The sequence below is a fragment of the Gopherus flavomarginatus genome, chromosome 9 (assembly GCF_025201925.1).
Source record: "Gopherus flavomarginatus isolate rGopFla2 chromosome 9, rGopFla2.mat.asm, whole genome shotgun sequence".
NCBI classification, from domain to species: domain Eukaryota; kingdom Metazoa; phylum Chordata; order Testudines; family Testudinidae; genus Gopherus; species Gopherus flavomarginatus.
Window position 1 is genome coordinate 62,689,371 of NC_066625.1, and position 14,879 is coordinate 62,704,249.

General features: G+C 42.2%; 1 protein-coding gene across 3 annotated transcripts in view; it reads right to left on the reverse strand.

The window, feature by feature from the left end:
* Positions 1-14,879, reverse strand: part of ENTREP2 (endosomal transmembrane epsin interactor 2) — a 399,527-nt gene that overhangs the window by 100,976 nt on the left and 283,672 nt on the right. For 2 of the 3 annotated variants that reach the window (XM_050967969.1, XM_050967968.1), the window contains one exon: positions 3,890-4,021. The exons of the other annotated variant lie outside the window; for it this stretch is intronic. In XM_050967969.1, the coding sequence (XP_050823926.1) occupies positions 3,890-4,021 (132 nt within the window). The remainder of the gene's footprint in view (positions 1-3,889; positions 4,022-14,879) is intronic. 3 annotated transcript variants of the gene reach the window in all.

A 14,879-nucleotide genomic window follows, 5' to 3' on the forward strand; every position in this document is an offset into this window, starting at 1 on the left:
GATGTAGAACATCAAAGACATATTGTCCGTCAATACTCTCACCACCCTGCCTGCAGGTGCTGTAGAAAGGACCTTGCAGGCTGAAAGCACTGCTCTGAGCTCTTTGACATTTACGTGCCATGTCATCTCCACCGGGGACCACATGCCCTGGGTCTGGAGGCTGCCATAGTGCGCTCCCCAGCCCAGGTCCGAGACATCCAATATCAACTTGATTGAGTGACAAGGGCTGTCAAATGAAACTCATTCCAGGACTGCGCTGGGGTCGGTCCATCACTGCAGCAAGGTAAGTATCGTTGGTGGGATGGTAACGACCTTTTCCAAGTGATTTCTGGACTGGGAATAGACTGTCGCCAGCCACGGCTGTAAGGGCCACATCCTGAGCCTGGCATGGCAGACGACATACGTACATGCTGCCATGTAGCCCAGCAGGTGCAGGCAAACCCTGAACATGGTCACAGGGAATGCAGAGACTCCTGCGATGAGGTCCACGAATGCCTGGAACCTCTCCTGCAGTAGAAAAGCTCTGGTGCAGGGAGAGTTGAACACTGCCCCGATGAACTCTATCCTGTGCATCAGAACTAACGTTAACATTTTGTGGTTTACCAGCAGGCCCAGGGATCGGCACATGGCTGCAGCACCGCAACATCCCTTTGGACTTGGGACCTGGAGTGGCCTTTGATGAGCCAGTCGTCGAGGTATGGGAGGATCTGGATACTGCGACACCTGAGGTAAGCAGCTACCACTGACATGCACTTGGTAAACACCCTTGGTGCTGTTGCAAGGTCAAATGGAAGGACTGCAAACTGATAGTGGTCAGTTCCCACCATGAATCATAGGAAGTGTCTGTGACCTTGAAAGACTGCTATGTAGAAATATGTGTCCTTCAAGTTGAAGGTGGCATATCAGTCTCCCAGATTCAGGGAGGGGACAATGGAGGCCAGGGAGACCATGTGGAACTTTGCTGAGGTCTCACAGGTCCAGGATGGGCCATGGACTGCCCTCGGCCTTTGAGATTAGAAAGTACTGGGAATAGAAACCCTTGTTCCTGTACTTGTGAGGAACCTCTTTCACCACACCCAACTGCAGCAACCCTTCCACCTCTCTGAGCCTTATTGGGGAGAGCAAGCAGGCCCCAGGAAGAACCCTGTTACATGTGGGGGCTTTTCTGGGATCCTTTGCCAGAGACACAGTTTGGCAACCTGGAGATGGAGGGCACTCTGCAGTGGTTCACGGAGCAACATGGAGAGATGCAGAAGATACTGCAGGCCTTTCATCAGTCCCACCAGCTGTAGAAGCAAGTTTTACTGGCTTGGCAGGCTGAGCAACAATGGACTTTGCAGGACTTCATTAAAGAACAGGCAACCGTGCAGCAGCAGCTTCTGCAGAAACTGGTGAGTTGTCCAGGGGAAATGGCACCCGCGGGATGGGACAGGGCAACCAGGGCCCTAAGCTAGCCCCATATCTTGCTGGGGAGGTGCACACAGCGTATATGGCCCTGACGGATGCCCAGTCTAGAGACTATGACTGTGTGAAGGCAGCCATCTTGGACTGCCTGGGGCTTTCGTTGGAAAAATACAGGCAAAAGTTTCGGGCAGCCCGGTGGGAAGGGGGCATGCGGCCCCAGGCCTAAGCCCAGAAACTGACGGACTAGGCAACGTGGTGGCTGAGGCCCGATGCCCAAACAGTGGGGCAGATTATGGATCAGGTGATCCTTGAACAATTTGTGCAGTGCCTCTCCAATAGCATGCGGGTCTGGGTGCAGTGACATCAACCTGGCACCACAGAAGCCGCCGTCAAAAGGATGGAGGAATATACAGAGGCAGTTTTCCCCCTGAAGGAGCATCGGAACCTGCAAGACACAGAGGGAGGCAAGAAACCCGGTGTGCATCCCACTGGGAAGCCATTAGACAAGCGATGGGAGGAGCACAAGGGAACCCCTAGCCGTCCGGGACAGCTTGTATACTGGTGCTGTGGACAGCCGGAGCATAAGAGCCGTGACTGCCTGGTGACGGACTGTGGTGAATTCCGTGGTTGGATCAAGGTTGCGGGGGTGGAATTAAGAGGTGTGGAATAGTCAGCATCCCCATGCGGGTGGGGAGAAAGCCCCAGAGGGGTCTAGTGGATATGGCCTCAGCCCGCTCCCTCATACAGCCATGCTTGGAAAAGCTGCATTGGCTTATCCATGGAGAAAGAATGCTGGTGGAATGCATCCACGGGGATGGGGAGTATTATCCTGTGGTTCAGGTACCCCTAGAGGTGCAGGGAAGGTTTGCCTAGAAGCGGGTGAGGGTAATAGAGGGGTTGCCCTACCCTATGGTCCTGGGGTTGGACTGGAACCCTGTCCCTAAGCTGAGTCCCATCCGGGACCAATTAAACTAGAACTAACTCTAAGGGAATTATTAACTATGTACAACTATTTTACAGGGAAATGTTAGAAAGAAACACTGAATGAAGTGCTATGCTAGCCGAAGCAGCAGACTTCCAGCACCATCACTGGTGGCAAGAAGGAATTGAAGGTGGGAGGAGCCAGTGGTGCCCCTTATACCATGGCATGCGCATGCTGTTCCGGGGGCGCCGGAGATGGTCCCCTACAGATATCACTGAGGGAAAAACTTCTGGCACCAGTGCATGTGGCAAGCACACACACCTAATATGGAAAGGACATGAGTAAGCACTTGAAGAACTGTTTATTATTCAAGTATGTATAATCGTAGATATGTTACTGCTTTATGTTATATCCACAGCTGAAATGGCTGGGTAGTTTATTCTGGATTAACAGCAAGAATGAGGCATATGATTTGCAAAAAAAACACATAAAAGAGGCCCAAAGTCATCATATATAAGATATAATATAATATAATATAATATAATATAATATAATATAATATAATATAATATGTAAATACTGGTCATATTTATCAAAGGCACCATAAACAAAGACTGACTCAAAACCAAATTCACACACGTATGAGCGTGCGTACATACTCTCACACACACGCATTTTAATGTGGAAAAGGTTTTTGGCAGCCACTGTTTCCTACCATGCTCTCTAAACTTGTTGTAAACAAGATTAGTCAGCTTTGGTAAAATTTCCACATTAGGGCTCCCACCTTCGCTACTACCAATGGGGCTGAAGTGGTGATAGTGGAAAGACACAAGTTTTTTTAAAAAAAGGCAGCGTAGACAGAGCCTGCATGCCGTTACAGATGTATTGTTTCAAGTGGGGTGCTTATTTCAAACAAAAGGCAGAATAAAGCCCTGAGTACGTACAACAATTGTTTTCTGTTGCAGCAATCAACAGTCATTACTAATCATAATTATAGAAGGTGTGCGTTATCACTGTCAGTTGTTTGCCTGATTAGCTGTAATTTCTTCATGTGCCTAGTGAGATATTTTTCTCTAATATGAACAGTCAGAGAACACAGAGCTTTCAAAGCCACACAGCAGAAATAATAAATATGGAATTCACACTGGAAGGATTTTTACAGAAGCTTTTTGGATAATCTGTTTTTCCTAAATTATTCTCTATTATATGGAATATTTTAAGAAACATTTAATCAAAATGGCACCATCAAGATTACAATTATAAGCCCTCAACCAATAAGATTTTTGTAGGTGTACCCTGGGGCGTACTCAACCTTTAACAAAATGGTTATGCTGCACAAATACAGGCAACAATCCTGCAAACAGATGAGCACGTATCTTTAGTCACATGAGTAGCTTTATTGATTTCATGTTTGCAGGATCAGGTTCTCATTTTCTGCTAAGTCTCTTTGTTATGAATAAGTAAGCAGCTGACAGCGCACAAACAACTTTCACTACATGCCTTTATCAAAATCCACTTGCTGTGTTAAATTATAATAAAGTGACAATCCTTCTTACTCCCCACCTTTAGGGTCAGTCTCACAACATTACACTCCTGCAGTGGATTCAGTTTCAGCGTTTCTCCAAGGTTGCTGCAGCCCGATGTTTGATGCTGCATTTCACAGCAAACACAGACACCATCACTGTCAAATTTAATCTGAAAAAAAGTAAAAAATCAGAGAAAGGCTTAGTAATCAAAGCCACACCTTTATTCCAACCATCATTATAACATTTATCTTCACCCCAAGAAGGCACCCATGAATGACAACAATGTTCTGCTATTTGACATATACAATTCATCATATAATCAGTGATACAGCTTGAAGCAGAATGACTTCTGTTGATCAGCAGAAGCTACAAAAATGAAACTAAGTGAGAGAAATATATTGTAGAAAAGTAAGGTAGATAAAAGTAGCTGTATTTTTAAGGCCTTCTGTGGGCTGCTGAGAGGTTTTTTTAGGAGGCAGAAGATAGTTACTGTGCTCTACAGAGCCAGATCAAACCAAGAGAAATGAATTGACTAAATAAGTGTGAAAAACATGGGAAGTAAAACAGGTGCAGGAAATGTGAGAAATCATGATCAGAAATAAAATCATATTTAAATAACCAGGAAGATTATTAGAATAGAGAGAGGTAATATTATGAAAACAGAGACAGGAGAGAATGGAACATGAAGGGAAGGTGAAAGGCATACAAAATTTTATATGTGAGGGAGAGTTGTACACACTGACCTCACTTTTAATTTATTTTTACTCTGAAAACCTTTTACTTTATCTTTTTTGTTTCAAGTTCTGTTTGTTTTGAAAGCCCTTTAAAATACAGTAAACATTCAGCAGCCTCAAATTTTAATTTTCACAAAGTTCTTCTTTTTGCCTCTCTTTAATTATGTCTCCCCTTTATCTTGAGGCTTTAAAAGGCACTAGGAATTCTGGTATCTGTTCTTCTTCTAAGATTTTGATTAAAATGTGTTTTATTGAATGTACTGAACCCCAGTCAACATTTTTATTTTACTTTGACTTTCTTTAAATTCTGACTTATGTGATCTAATAACTGCAATATTCCCATTCAGCTCAATGGGAGGTTTATACATGTAAGTAGTGCAGAATTGGATTAATTATCCTCATTTTGATGTCTCTGTTCAAAAACACTCCCCAAAAACAAAAACAGGACTGTGTTTTTCTATTGCCTTGCTAGAGTGGTTTTCAGCTAAGATTTAACACTATATGAATTTTTCCTCAGCTTACTAATATAAGACTGTAGCCACTTGTATTTTTCTTAATTACACTTACACATTTAGATGCTTTCTCCTTTCCTAATTTAAGCCATTTTATGCTGGTGCAGAGGATTCTAAAGATAGGCAGTACATCCTGATACCACCCTTCTAGATCACTGGCTCAAACCCAGCCTGGGTCACTATTGAGTAAGAGTTATTACCATCAGATGGCAGTTCAATGGCCTATGTGAAATGAGCAGTGGTCTCAATTTCCAGATTTTCATACTGGAAAAAACAGTGCCAAAACTGGTGGTAATTAGAAGCTTTAATGGGAGTCTGAGCAAAGGTCAGGGATTTAGTGGGCCATATAGGCTGAATTAGTCAGGGTAAGGCACAATAGCTGGGGGAGTGTGGAAGAGACTGTATAGTGACCATCTGTGCTGTGTACCATGTACCATGGAGACAGCACTTTGATCTTTATTGCCACCAACAGAGCACCTAAATTGCATGTTGTATTTGTGTCATGATTAACATTTTACCTCTTCCCAAATCATCTTCTGCTGCTTGAATGACTGGCTGAACAAACTGAGATGGGCTCTGGCACTTCCAGGAAATGGAAGTGTCCCATCTGAGGTTGTATAGCAGCATATTTAAACAGATTTCATTCTTACTAGTTACTTTTTTTTTTCTGTCTTCATACAAAGGTTGAATCATTCATCTCTTCTTAGTAGCTAAATGTTTTAAAATATATATTTTACATCCAAGTAAAAGAAAGATACAGAGACAGAAAAAAGAGAAGAGAAAATGTGTGATCTCTCAGACTAATTTGGTATCTCTGCTTCAGTGATGCAGAACAGATAAGCAGTTGGGAGAGCAATACAAGGCTATTTTTGAAAAAAAATATGTTAAGTAAACAGACTGATAAGTTAATATCATGCCATATATCAGAATAAAGGCATACTCCAGACAAATTGCTGTCTCAGTGGGTTTGAACTCATGAACCTCTACAATGCCCTCTAACCAGTGTAATTAGTCAGAATGCTTCTAAAAATGCAGAAAACATAAATTATACCATTTTCTAGCCACTCACGAGCAGAAGTGGATGCAGCTTTTCTGCTGCACCCTATGTAGCCTAGTCATGCCCTGAGTCATAAATACTGTAAATGAAACAAAGAAATAGCAGCTAAAATGGTGAGCATCTTTTATACTGATCCCTTGATTTCTTACTTTTTTTTAATAATCAGATTAGAATTTTATATGTGCAGCTTTTCCTCATAACATTTTTAACATTTTAAGATAGGTATTTCAATTCCTATCAGTTTCTAATCCCTTTTTTTTTTTAAACGAATGAGATCTGATCTGTGCTTGGCTTTGTGGTATATGATCAGACAACCTTCAACTCTTCAATCCAATGATAAATACAAAAAGTTGTTAAACTAAAGGAGGTCTTGCCTTTGAACTCCTCTGGGAATGTTGGAAATGGTGCTAGCTGTTAGATAACTACTACAGAACAGGTTTGAAATTCTCACTTTGAATTTAGAGTTGTGTCAAATTCAGCAGTCACAGAGCTACAGCACACCTGCTATATCAGCAGAGAGCATTCAGAAAAATCAATACGCTCTTGAGCTGGTAAAAACTTACTATAACAAGGAAAATGCACTTTATACAAAGCTGTCTACACCAAGATCATTTATTCTCTGACACATGCTGTGTCTGTTCAATGAAAGATAGTCACCCACACATCATGGTACGTATTTAACACTTCTAATGTGAAAAATAGATCCTAGGTCTACTTTTATCTCATGTAATGAACAGGTATCACATAAACAAAGACTGAAAAACAATATCTAAAGGGCACATATATATCAGAGGCACATTTCTGGAGAGCCTTTGATAATCCGACCCACTGTGCACAACTATATACCTTTTCCTTTAAAAAGTGTTCATGAAGCAGTGGCCCCATCTCCTGCCTGCTGGTGGAGCCCCAGCAGTTGAGGGAGCCCACACAGACCCTCCACCTGCCTGTGGTGCAGGGGTCCCGAGCACAGCCCCCACCCAGCCCAGGGCAGGTGGAAGTGGAGAATGCGTGACTCTGCACCAGCTCCCCACAGCTGCCCGTGTGGTTCTGTCCCTGACCCGGCTCTGGTCGGGGATGGGGGCTCCTTGGAGCCGCAGCCTGGCCATGGGAAGAGCTGCACAGGCAGCTGTGGGGAGCCGCACACCCTCTCCCTGCGTTGGGAGAGGAGCCCCAGGGGCAGGAACACGGGCTGAGGGCTGCTCTCCTCGTGCCCCCCACTGCCGGCAGGTATAGGGTCTGCTGCAGCTGCCCACACGGCTCTTACCATGTCCAGACTGCAGGCAGCTGTGGGGAGGCTGGGTTCCTCCATCTGCCATGGGCAGAGGGTCCGGGGGGCAGGAACACAGGCAGGGAGCTGCTTTTGGCTCCACCCTGGGCAGGATAGGCGGGTTCCCAGGCTCTACTCCGGCTTGGCTAGAGGTGGGGCCTTCAGGGAAGAGGATGAGCATAGGCAGGCTTTGGGAAGAGGCAGGGTGGGTCCCCTTGTCCCCCCTCACTTTTGGGAAGGCTCCAACGCCCTTGTCATGAAGTGACCGTCTTAAGGCCAAAACAGCATTGCTAACTTCTATGTACTTTAGGACCTTGTACTACTGACAATCACCGTAGTATCTGAGCACCTTCCTCATAAAACTGATAGCAATAGTGAAGTCCCAAGTGAACTTAATGGAGTCTCTGGCACTTCTAACCTTTTTGGGGTCAAAACTCTGCTTGGGAGAGGGTGAGGGCTTGGATGAGTTTCTAGGGGTGGATAAAGGGTGTGTCCTTCTTAGGCAGAGTAGCCTTTTCAAAGAGGAAGGTTTTGAATGTTTTCTAAAGATGGTTAGATTCTGGATTCATCTACTCTCCTCCAGAAGTTTGTTTCACAGACAAATCCCTTTGGCTGAGAACGTTTTTTCTTCACTGCTCTTGCACTACATCTTTGGCTTTGTGATCTGCATTGTTCATTTCCCATTTCAGCTCCTCCCCCCCATTTTATTCCTCCTTTCTCACAGAGAGCAACTGATTTTTTCTAATTACTCCCAGAATATATACGCTTTTGGCTCAACTGTGCAACCTCACCTTGAAGGGCAATTCTGTAGTGTGCATTGGACAGACTTTAGCTGTAGTTACAGCTTCTTAAATATGTTGCATCTCTAAGGAAACTTGGTTGGCGTTACTGTCAGAATTGATCAAGATCGCTTAAAGCGGCAGGTGACTTTTACCTAGCAGGGGATGAAAACGATGAAAGGCTTCTCTGAGAGGAAAGGACATTGGGAACTTCAAGGATATTAAATGCACACAAAAAATAATCTACAGTACAATTACATTATGACACAAAATGACAAAGGCAAGGACATTAAATTTTTTTTTGCCTATCCTAATTTACTAAATTTTAGTATAGCCTCTACAAACGTTTCAGAAAAGAGTTTGTTATTACTGTATGTAGCACATGTACTCCAACACCTCGCCACAACAGGGTGATCTGGGGACAAAGTAACAACCTCTACTCCACTGTTTTTCTCTCCAAGTCATAAATCTTAATGATAATGCAATATAGATTTTCTTATAAATCAATAATACATGGAGGCTGGCAGTGTTGAGCAGCTCTCAAACCCTCAAACTCATGAGTGTGACATCCTACCAACAATTTATGATATTTTCCCATCCTATAGGCAGTCTGTTTCCTATAGGACTGCTGGATGTGGGTTCCTGCAGTACTCACCCATTGTTGCAACAGCTGTCAATATTTATATTGTCTTTCAGATGCTTAAATAGGGAGCATAAAAAAACTCCAGGACAAAATTGAAAGATGAGGTACAAAAGTTCAAAAGTTGACAGCACAACAGATGAATGCGGTGAGAGTCCTGCTTCTGGTGTGTACTGTAGTGTAACACATAAATAAGGCAGCCGTGGGCAGCAGAATTATACAAACAAGAGGAAGTACTTTTTCACACAACCTGTAGAACTCATTACCATGGAAGTATAACTGGGTTAAAAAATGAACTAGATAGGTCCATCAGTAGCTATCAAGATTGTTCAGGGATGCAATCCCATCTTCGGAGCAACCCTAAGCCTCTGATTGCCAGAAGCCTTTAGGGGAAGACAGGGATCTGTTCTGCCCTGTTCTGTACACATTCCCCCTCAAGCTCTGGTATTAGTCACTGTTGAAGACAGAATAGTGGGCTAGATAAACTATTGGTCTGACCCACTCTGACAGTTCTTATCTTCTGAGAATGGGAAGAGAAAGGAGTGCAGCAAGAAAGAAAAGTTTAATGGACGAGAGCCATCAAGAGAACAGACTAGAAAGGAGAGGAATGGAGAAGCAGCATTTGTATGAAAACTACTAAATGAGCATTTATTATTATATTTTATAAAACTCTTTCCCACTATTCTGATCTTTCACTGACCTGAGAACTAATCTTCACTATTAATTCTCAAACTTACTTATGAGACAGTGTGGTCTACAGGCTAGGGCATTGGCTTTAGCATAAGAAGAGCTGAGTTTTAATCCTTCCTGAGCCATTCACCTGCTGCATGAACTTGGGGAAGGCAGCACATCTTCCTACTCTGTCTGCCCTGTCTAAAAATACTCAGGTTAGGGGCCCTCTCTCATTATGTATTTGTATATTACAGAACCATAGATATGTAGGGCTGGAAGGGACATCAAGTCCAGCCCCCTGTGCTGAGGCAGGACCAAGTAAACCTCGACCATCCCTGACAGATGTTTTTCTAACATGTTTTTATAAACCTCCGACGATGGGGATTCCACAACCTTCCATGGAAGCCTATTCCAGAGCTTAGCTATCCTTAGTTTGCTAATGAGAATGTTATGTAAGACTGTCAAAAGCCTTATGAAAATCAAGATATATCACATCATCTGCTTCCCCTAATTCACTAGGCCAATAAGAAGGAAATCACATTGAACTGGCATAATTTGTTCTTGACAAATCCATGCTGGTTATTCCTTATAATGCTATTATCCTCCAGATGCTTACAAACTGATTGTTTAATAATTTGTTCCGGTATCTTTCCAGGTATTAACGTGAGGCTGACTGGTCTATAATTCCCTGGGTCCTCTTTGCTGCTCTTTTTAAAGGTAAGTTCTATGTTTGCCTTTCTCTAGTCGTATAGGACCTCACCTGTCCTTTAGGAGTTCTCAAAGATAATTGCTAATGGTTCTGAGACTGCATCAGCTAGCTCCTTAAGTACCCTAGGATGAGGGTCATCAGGGCTGGCATTAGACTTGCTGGGGCCTGGGGACAAAGCCAGAGACCAAGCCCCATCACCCAGGGCTGTAGCCAAAGCCCAAGGGCTTCAGCCCTGGGTGCTGGGGCTCAGGTTACAGGCCCCACCACTTGAGGCTGAAGGGCTTTGGTCACCCCTCCTGAGGTCATGTAGTAATTTTTGTTGTCAGAAGGGGGTTGCAGTGCAATGAAGCTTGAGAATCCATGTGTGACAGTGTCCTCCATAAGGCTTTATGGAATATGCTTATGATTGTATATGTGACATAACTGGAATATGTTTTAGGCTACATATGCCATGTAACATATCTATGTAAAGGTTATGTTCTGCTGAATGTATTCATCCTATTTGTATGTGTGTATCATTTTTGTATTCGAAGTTATGAATATTGGCTGTGTACTGGCTTGATTTTAACTAGCCTAATAGAGCATTTGGTCAGCTTCTTGAGAAAAGTGCAAATTAAGTGCCCAGTCAAAAACCACTAAAGTCAGCAATGAACTTGAAGATGCCTATGCACATCTGAGCCTTCCCAGGAATGTGGCTTGGCTGGTAAAAGCTGAGTCATGCATGGACATGTGGCTTGCCCATGTGACTCCAAAACTCCATCTTGGAGCTGGACTTTGCATAGGAGTGAGGAGGGGGTCTCTACTCACAAGGGAAAGTCTATTTAAACCCCCGGGAGACCCCTCCATTTTATCTTCAGCTGGCTAAAGGAATAGCCTCTCCACACCCAAGGATACCTGAAAGAAACTAGAACAAAGGACAGTAACTACAGGGAGTGTGAGTGATTGCTGGACCCAGACTAGCAGGAGACTAGTCTGTAAAAGGAAGCTTACTGGAACTGATGAGGTTTTATTTGTATTCCGTTTCTTAGTCATAGACTTGCATGTTCTATTTTATTTCACTTGGTAATTCACTTTGTTCTGTCTGCTATTACTTGGACCCACTTAAATCTTACCTTCTGTATTTAATAAAATCATGTTTTACTTATTAATTAACCCAGAGTATGCCTTAATACTGGAGGGGGGGGCTGCAAACAGCTGTGCATATCTCTCTATCAGTGTTACAGAGGGTGAACATTTATGAGTTTATCCTGTATAAGCTTTATACAGTGTAAAAGGGATTTATTTGGGGTTTAGACCCCATTGGAAGTTGGGCATCTGAGTGTTAAAGACAGGAACACTTCTGTAAACTGCATTCAGTTAAGTCTGCAGCTTTGGGGCACGTAATTCAGACCCTAAGTCTGTGTTGGAGGAGATGGGTGCGTCTGGCTCAGCAAGACAGGGTGCTGGAGTCCTAAGCTGGCAGGGAAAGCAGGAGCAGAAGCAGTCTTGGCACATCAGTTGGCAGTTCCCAAGGGGGGTTCTGTGATCCAACCTGTTGCACCCTGTTCTAGCACGATAGGGTGCCAGTCTCAGTTGGGGCCTCTGGGCACTACTGGAATACAAATAATAGGCAACCCACAATAGGAGACTGACAACACAGAGAGTTCTAGATCCTGGATGATAGTGAACTGCTATAAATTTGATTGAGGACCTAGGGCAGTATGTTAAAAACACCAAGTTAGTTATGCCCAAATCACCAAAATATGGGCTAAGAGATAAAGCAACAACAACAAAATCTATACAACATGTAGCAATGGTGGAAAGTGGATTAAAATAATCAAATCTTGGGCCATAGCATCTATTGATGTAAAATTACTACCAGAGCTAACATTGTGCGTGTGAAAGAAAGTTTCTAAAAGCACTGGAATTATGTTTCTCAAACACATGTTCATGAAAGGATAGAGCATACAGCTGCTATGTACACATGGAGCTCCCATTGACTTCAAGTGAGGTTCTAAAAACAGTGCAGCTGCAGGAAACTTTTTTCACAATTAAATTTTCATAATCAACATTAAAATCTATGCTGGTAGTTTTGTTAGCCGGTTGTGTTACTGACGTAGTACAAACAACATAAAAAGTAGCCATAAATGCTAATGATTTCAAAATGCATATTTAAAATGCTAACACATGGTGTATAGTAAAATTTCTCATAAATTATGTGAAAATATATAATGTAGATAACAATTCTTACGGCATTACCTTAAACACTGAGGAAGTCCCTCATTTGTCATTTCTCAGTTAAACCAAGGTTGTTGTTGTTTTAAAAATAATTCCCTTCTCTGTGAAACTCTTTTACAGTTAAAATCCACCATAAAGAAACTTTACTATATTATTTTTAAACTGCCCATACATATTCAAGGCTTTGCAGCAATGATCCCTGTGGGAAAATTCAGAAACACTTCAGCTGTTCTGCAAGAACTCCTTTTGCTGTAAAAATGAATAAGCCTGACAGAAATATGTCAAGTCAAGATGAACATTTATTTGCCTTGTGCATTGAGACTACTGTACTTGCCAGCACCCTGTGAACACCAGAGCGTGATTCAGAGCATTAGCTTGTTATTTCCCTCATTGATTCTATTTTAAGAAACTGCATACATAAGTGATTCTGAACCTGACATTTGCACTAAACTAACACTTGGAAGTTCACTACCATGTTTTAGTTTGGTAGTTAGAGTATCATTTAAAAGGAATTAATGTCTGTTGATCAAACCTATAAAAAGTTTGATTTAAAGACTGATCTTTGCTCCTCACAGCTAGCTGACACCACTTTTACAGTAAGTCTAGAGCTTACAAGTGCTGTCATCCTCCAAAGTGGCGGAGTTAAAGGACCTAAAGCACTATGCTAATTAATATGAGCACTCAAAGTGACGAGATGCAGGTTTGCATTATGTCTATACTATTAAACTGAGTAGTCTAAGGATTTTGACTGAAGCATACAATATGCTTCTGCAATACCAGCAGCTGTAAAACCCTGAATGAAAAAGTGTTAAATTATATACCATACACAGAGTTGCAATTCACCAATTTGGAATGAAATCCTGCACCTCTTAATTACATAAGCAATCCTGTTGATTTCAGTGGAACTGCTCCCATGAGTAAGGTTTGCATACACATAGCCTCATGAACTGTGACTTTGCTGATTAAGGTAAAACGAAATAAGTAGACTCCGTTACATGAACTAATATTATCATCATGATTATAATGTGGCAAATAGAAAGTAACAGCAAAGCTGATTTGTCCTACTTCTATAAAGCACAACGGGGCAACTTCTATGAAAAGCTACTGATTAGAACTTCATCTCAGACATGAAGATTGACTATTGATAACCAGCAACTTTATTTCAGCCTCTTCCATCATTCTCATGCTGGACGGAAGCCAGAACAGGAGATGTAGGAGCGAAAAGTCGGTGGCTTTTTAGATACATTTCTCCTTTCATACTTCTATGCTAGTAGTTAAGAGCATCCTCTTGGCAGTTTAAAAGTTTATTGCTTAAAGAGTGAGAAAAGGTGTTAGGATCCCCTGAACACAGAGAAACCCAAGGGAAGTGCTTCTACTTGGAAAATGGGGAACACACTAATGAAATGGCACTTCCCACCTTCGTTAGATTCTGCAGCAGCGAAGGACAGAATCTGGGAAATCCATGCTAAGAGGTTACATTTAACATGATGTCTAAGGCACAACACAAAACAGTCTATTCATTGATACTGCCATTAATGAATTGTATTGGGGTGATTTCATTTGTCTGGGATTTTGTTACTAAAAGGACAATGAAAATATCCTTGTAAATTTTTCTTTTGTGTTCCAACTGTCAGGTCTAAGCCAGATTTAAATAGTCCAATGATACCCTTGTTTTATCTCACAGCTTGGAGATTGCAATATTTTCATAGCATTCTAGGGCCAAATTTTAAAAATTATTTAGGTGCCTGAAGATGCAGATAGGTGCCTACACACCTAACTCCCAAATGACTTTTCTTGTGATGCATGAAGCAAAAAACAGGCTCAGGCAGCAGTACTTTTTGATGTCTAAAAGTTAAAGCTGTTAACACAGAAAAGACACTGACTCTGCAACTGAAGGTACTATTTGAAAACCATAAAGTTTTCCCTGTGCTTCTCAAATTAACATCCTCAGGGTTGGCTGCATACAATTGTCACTCCCATCTGCATTCAAGTGTAGGTAAAAACTAACTATATTTTTCATCTTCCTAGAACTCAATCTCTGGCTACCCCAGTTTTCAATTGCAGTGAATGTCATCAATATGGGTCCCCTAAAATTTAGCTTCAAGTTTCAGTTTATAACCCAAAAGGTCAAAGCCAACTCAGATGGAAATCCAAGCTTCCCAATGAAACCTAAAAAAAAATTTCAAATAGTTTTAAAACAAAATAATAAAGCCACCTTGGTTTGCTAGAAAGGGAAAAAAATTGTTTTGTGCTCTGTAACGAAAGTCCAAACCTAGTAAACTGTGCACTTTAGGGTTTTTGGGCCACATTTTGCACTGCTCTAGATGCAGTAACATCTTTATACCTTTACTGGCTTAAGGGCCAAGAGATGGAGATCCCCAGATTGAGCTATTTTACATGGCACTGTAGTGCCCTTTGATTACTCTTTCTTTATATTTCA